This window comes from Carassius auratus, unplaced genomic scaffold, assembly GCF_003368295.1.
Source record: "Carassius auratus strain Wakin unplaced genomic scaffold, ASM336829v1 scaf_tig00024596, whole genome shotgun sequence".
Classification (NCBI taxonomy): Eukaryota; Metazoa; Chordata; class Actinopteri; order Cypriniformes; family Cyprinidae; genus Carassius; species Carassius auratus.
In genome coordinates this window covers 61,288-67,287 of record NW_020525361.1, presented here as the reverse complement: position 1 = coordinate 67,287, position 6,000 = coordinate 61,288, and the positions used below count along the sequence as shown (strand labels likewise).

The 6,000-nt window shown below is 39.7% G+C and overlaps 1 protein-coding gene across 1 annotated transcript in view; it reads left to right on the top strand.

Annotated features, from left to right (window-relative positions):
• Positions 1-1,764: 1,764 nt before the first annotated feature.
• Positions 1,765-6,000, top strand: part of LOC113078193 (nectin-2-like) — a 34,597-nt gene continuing 30,361 nt past the window's right edge. Inside the window, exon 1 of the mRNA XM_026250502.1 lies at positions 1,765-2,163. Coding sequence (XP_026106287.1) covers positions 2,115-2,163 — 49 coding nt within the window. The 5' untranslated portion in view covers positions 1,765-2,114. The remainder of the gene's footprint in view (positions 2,164-6,000) is intronic.

Here is a 6,000-nt window from a genome sequence, read left to right as displayed (position 1 = left end):
TGACAGAAGCTGATAAACTCGACAAATGTCAACACACATACAAAAAAACGGAAGCGACGTTACAAACATGGAGGCCGATAAAACAGAGCACACACTATTTTCTATGCAGCTATCATAGTGAGATAAGTCAATGCTTTTATCTGCAGCCACAGAATTCTGCTTCTGGCTTTAAACAAGGAACATATACGTGCAAATAACACTAAATATGCTCATTTCTGTACTCTAAATTATAGAAAGTTGGTCATCCATAAAGCTGGACATAGCAGACGGTGGGAATTGCTTGTAAAAAGACAAGAGCATAAGAATAAGCATTTAGAGAATGTAATCAGAAATGGTCTTCAGCTTCAAGCTAAATGTCTTTACATTACCGTAAATGTCTTTAATTAAAGTTAACAGACTTATCAGCACCTCCAAGTCCCATAACCAGCTCAGCTCCTAATCACCTCTGAGCTAAAGAATGTGAGAGGGTCTAAAGAAATGAGATAAAAATGAAGAAAACTGAAATTGAGAAAGGATGGACGGGGTAAATGAGCAAGGGAAAAGGAACTTCAGAGAGAGCAAACTAGGGCATAGCAGCTAATGAGAGTCGCAGTACTGTGTGTGTCATTGGCCCAGTGCAAACAATCAGACAGAGAGAATGAGTAAAGAGAGAGAGGTACTTCGTATATGATTTAATGGGGTGGTGGAAGTGACAGATAGCCTACTGAATGAGACTACTGAGGTATAATAAGCACTTCTGCACATTAAGGAAAGACCTATTTCACGACCTATTCCTTTCGTTCACGTATTTTGCCTTCTATTTTTTTTTTAAAAAATGCCTGCTTCTACATCATAGCTTCTTAAACAAAGTCAGCATCATTTCTGAACATAAGATCTATCGGAAATGTAGATCTGTGAAACTCTAATGCAAAACATTGCGCCTATTTCACGGATGCTCTCCGGCTGGCTGTATATGTTACCAACAGGGGGAGCACTAGAGCTTCATTCATCACAACTGGACAAATTGAAACATGAAAACTAGACTTGCCTAAAATAACAATAAATGTCATTTTTTACCTATTAGATTGTGTTTTATTAATGTCTACACCTTCCCCAACCCTAAAACTACCCCTTAAAATATTAAAAAAATAGTGATTATTATTGTACAGTGTTAAAAAAATTACGCTATATCGATGTGCGCATTCCCAGTGGTTTTCTGCTGGGATGTCATTCAAAATATTTCTGGCATTCATTACTTGCTCTTCTGCATTACCGGTAACTCCAGAAACATCATGCTGAGTGAATCTACGTTCTGGAAACGAAACAAAAAATTCTGAGGAAAAAGTGCAAATCCAGCAGTTTAGTTTAATTGTCATGTTGAAATGTAGAAACACATTGAAACGGGGAAGTCCGAAAAATATCTTTGGCTATATATATATATATATATATATATATATATATATATATATATATATATATATATATATATATATATATATATAAAATCAGAATGAGCAACATGGTAGCCCTTTAGAAAAGTTTAGAAATATTAAATTGTCACATTTCATTACAATAGGCTATTTCAAATAATTAGGACAAAAGTTGTTTCGAATGTATGAGATTATCGTTTAACTGCCTTAAACTCAAATCAGTGCAATGGTCAAAAACTCGGAAACTTGGAAAGTACCAAAGCATCCCCTAAATTTTTTAGGTGGCTTTAAAACGGTCTGTTACCGTGACGTAAAGCATGACGTCACACGAGTCTGTCCAATGAGCGTCAGACAGAGTTTCAACAGAACAGTGCGAGCCCTGGGCGACAGTTTGAGACTCACCTCGAACTCACTCACAGGACACTCATTCACCTGTAGGACGTGTTTCAGCTGGCCACCTGGACTGTTAATACGATTCAAGAGGGAGTTTTGACACCTGATTGTAAACCAACAGGAATCCGCTGAATACAGCGACGCACTTCAACATTAGTTTCTGTGCTCGTCCATTAGAGGAAACCAGAGGAACCACACAAATATTTTTTTTTATCTCCATCTATTTTTGTGACTCTGAGCTGACTGAGTTCAATAAGCGGAAAACCGAGAAAATTATTATAACGTTAGGTGGACTGTCCATCCTTCTCTCCGATGAACATGTCAGGACTGTTGAGCGCACTCATTCTCCTAATTATTCAAGGTAAGACAAATTATATGATGTTGAAATAGTGAAAGGAATCATACATTCTTACCGGTTATAAAATACCTTGTTCTCTTTTACTTTTTTTTTTATTTTAAAGATAAACTCAACCAAAGCGCTCGTGATAGAAATATAGGCTACCTCAGGGATCTGAATCGTGCGCGCGCTTCTCCCGCTGCGATCTGACTACATGAGCGATTACTATATTCATCTTAAAATAGTTTAATTAACTCGCCCAGTGTTTCATTGTATGAGGGGAAATAACTTTGCCTGTTTGACCTTCCATCTCGTTTCTTTTTTCCCTGGAGGTTGTGTGAGTTTGGTTTCGATAAGCGCCATGTTTCTCTAGGTGTGGCCTTGGAAGTGCTCTTTCCCTCTTACGTGTTGACAGGTGTGTGTTTGTTTGCGAAACTACACAGATTTTCCAGTTGTCCTTCAGTGCTCTCTCTTCCTCGTACCACATTTCTCTCGGTTCCTCACGACCTTGGCGTCTTTTCTCCCTTCACATTATATCCTATTATTTCCAGATGAAGGGACATAAATGAATGTAAATCGATCTGTCAGTCACGCAAAATAAGTAACAGGGAGTGTCTTAGTATTTTTTTTTTTATGTTTGTTTCAACTTAGTGTCGTTTTATCGTTTTCTTTTAAAAATTAAAATCACTCTTTCAGAGCGTCATTTTGTTTAACTTTAATAAATTAATTTATTTGCCCGACAGCCAGCCATTAATTTACTGGCTTATCACGGAGCTGTTCATATCATAGGCATTAAGCTGACGTCAGTAGTTATTGTTTCGTCATATTTCTCAGCACGCCTCGCCTTGTGCATTGTAGCTCCTTTTGATCGTAGATTCACAGGCTCTTCATTGTCCTTAAAGTTTAATTATTCAGTGGCCGTGTCACGCCTCGCAGAAGCATTACACCTGACAGCAAGAGAGCCCCGGGCTGGTGTGAATGTCATGAAAAAACTCTGCTTGAGTGTCTAACCTAGCACACACACTGTAAAAGATGCATTTTTTTTTTTAGTTTTAACTATAGGCAATATGCATACAATTATGGTATCTATCTATCTATCTATCTATCTATCTATCTATTTATAACACTATGCATTAGGAGGATGTGATGTGTCGAAGGTTTGTGACATCATAGGATGCAGAGGGTTAACTAAAAAAAAAAACAATTCATTCCTTTAACTTATTCATGTTGTGGACCTCTTCTGGCTAGGCCCATTTCACAGTACATCGACTGCACATCAGGAGGAAAACTAGAATAACGAAACAAAGGATTTGTTTTATTTATGAACAGAACAGCAGCAGAAGGGGTCATGATTGCCTCGCGTAAGCAAACCGTATAAACGGGCCTTGTGGTTTTTTTTTTTGTTTTTTTTTCTCCCCTTCCCCTTCACATCCATTTAGTTCAGTGTCCTGGGAGCTGTTATACACAGCAGTTGCAAAATAAGTAACAGGGAGTGTCTTAGTATTTTTTTTTTATGTTTGTTTCAACTTAGTGTCGTTTTATCGTTTTCTTTTAAAAATTAAAATCACTCTTTCAGAGCGTCATTTTGTTTAACTTTAATAAATTAATTTATTTGCCCGACAGCCAGCCATTAATTTAGGTATTGTTTTGTATGCTGACCCAGTGTCCCCTGCAGACTCATTTTCATTGCACACATATTCAAAACAAATAGGCCATCTTCAAACAAAAAGCTTTATTTTAATAACCTCATTGTTGCTTTTCAAATTGAGAGCTATGCAGACAGGAAACAGTTTTAAGCTTGTTTTATGATTCTAAAAATTGCGCCACTTCATCTTTCTAGTTCCAGACCGAAATGTAGGCTACGGGCAGCAGAGATCTGCACAAAAGAAGCTGCTGATTGTGTTCTAATACCCTCCTAGTGAACACGGGTCAAAAAATGCTTGAACCTGTTGCCATAGTGACACTGTTTTCATTGAAAGCCGGGGGTTAGGGGGGCCTACTGTTGCGGCGTCTCTGGCTGAATGCATCAAGTGGTGTGTGTGTTTAGGAGGAGGGGGCTCGAAAATGTTATGCTGCTATGATGACGGAGGCGGAGGCCAAGATGACCTTATTCTAAACTGTGTGAGCACAGCAGTTACAGACGCACATGCAGTGATCGCGACAGCGCTGGCTCAAGTGTGTTAAACTGTGAAGAAGTGTTGAGTAAACGAGCGAGACGGTCTCCATAGTCCACCAGTTCCACATTCTGGCAAGCATGCAGGCAAAAGTAGCACTGAAACCAAGCTTTTAAGCTGCCATTCTTCCATTTTCTCTCGTTTCCTTCCTTCCCTCCCTTCCTCTCTTTCTGCGTCCATTGCCATCCTTATCTACTTGCTTTTGTTTGAGAGATGATTGTCATTGGTGTATTCAAATCTCCCCCCCCACCCCTCCTCACTCTGACCTCAAGGCTATGCTTTATATTAGCGTCTGAGCCGGTGGAAGAACGTGGGAGGAGGTGTAGCAGTGGGCAGAGCTGACAGACTGTGGACAGAACATGGTTTAAAAATGTTTCGTTCCTGCGAAAACTCTTACACAAGAAAACACTTATACAAGTTCTTGCATTTTGGGTTCCCCAGAATTGAGTGAACTGCTCCTAAAGGAACTTTTTTTTTTTCTTAGGGTGAAGAACATTTCAAAATTCTAAACAAAAATAATTTTCTACTATAGAGAACCCTTTGTGCAGTGGAGAGGATCTGTGGATGTTCTTTATTGAACAATAGATGCCTGTAATGAACCTTTATTTTTAAGGGTGTATATGAGGAAGTTTTCCTCTTATATGGTTGTTCAGAGACTGTAACAAGACTCTTGTCTTGGGAACCATGTTTGCGCGTCATGGGTTCCAATAGTGATTGTGGATCTAGAAGATAAGGTTGGATGTTTGTTGTAGCATTTGTGGATGGGGGAACCAAAGCTTTTAACATTTGTCGCAAGTCTGTGTTTGACATGGAGCTCTGGGAATTCAGTCAATGACTGACCTTGTAATTAACATCAACCTGCACTTGTACGGACACTAGAGGCTTTCCCGCAAAGATTTATACGATATCCACGATGGCACACGATAAAATCTAATGGGACAGATGTAATATAAGTAACTTTTGTGGTCAGGGTTATTTTCAGAATGGCTTTTTCTCTTTCTGTTCGTTTGGAAGTGGAGCTAAAATGAATCTCAGCTGGTCCTCAAAGCACTTACAGGACAAAGCTCTTTCCAGTATTTCTTTTCTGACTGCCTCGCTCTATTCTTGTCACTTTCCTTCTCCTGCTCTGCTCTTAGTGGTTCAGCAGATGTCAGATCTCAGAATGCTTTCACGGCATAAGAGATTCATGGGGATGATATGTCCGGTTAATTGGATCTCGTATTTTAGTCTTGCGCCTGGTGATGGAAAGCCAACCGACCATTGTGGCTGCAACAAGATGGTGAGAAGTGAAACAAAAGTGGCAGGGAGGAATGAGAAAGCAGGGTTCTGCTCTTGCTGTGGTTTACCATCTACTTCTAAAAGTTCCATGCGATCTCTTGGGAAGTGCAGATAAAACCTGATTCAGCGAGACACATGCACAAACATAAGGCAGCGTGTAATCCTTGAGTTTACCTCCCTGTCCCATTGCATGCTGGAAGATCAGTGACCCTCCGGGGGTCAGCAGCCAGTTGGTCTGAATAGTGGTATGTGGTTGCCAGTTTGATGTGGGAATGTCAAGGGGTTGCCAGATTGCTGTAGTAGGTAATGTCTACTCATAGGGAAAATGACCACAGATCTGCCCTCTTTAAAATAGAAGCCAAATAGCATAAAAAGGAATAGGACATGATGAGTGTTCAGCCCCTCTTGA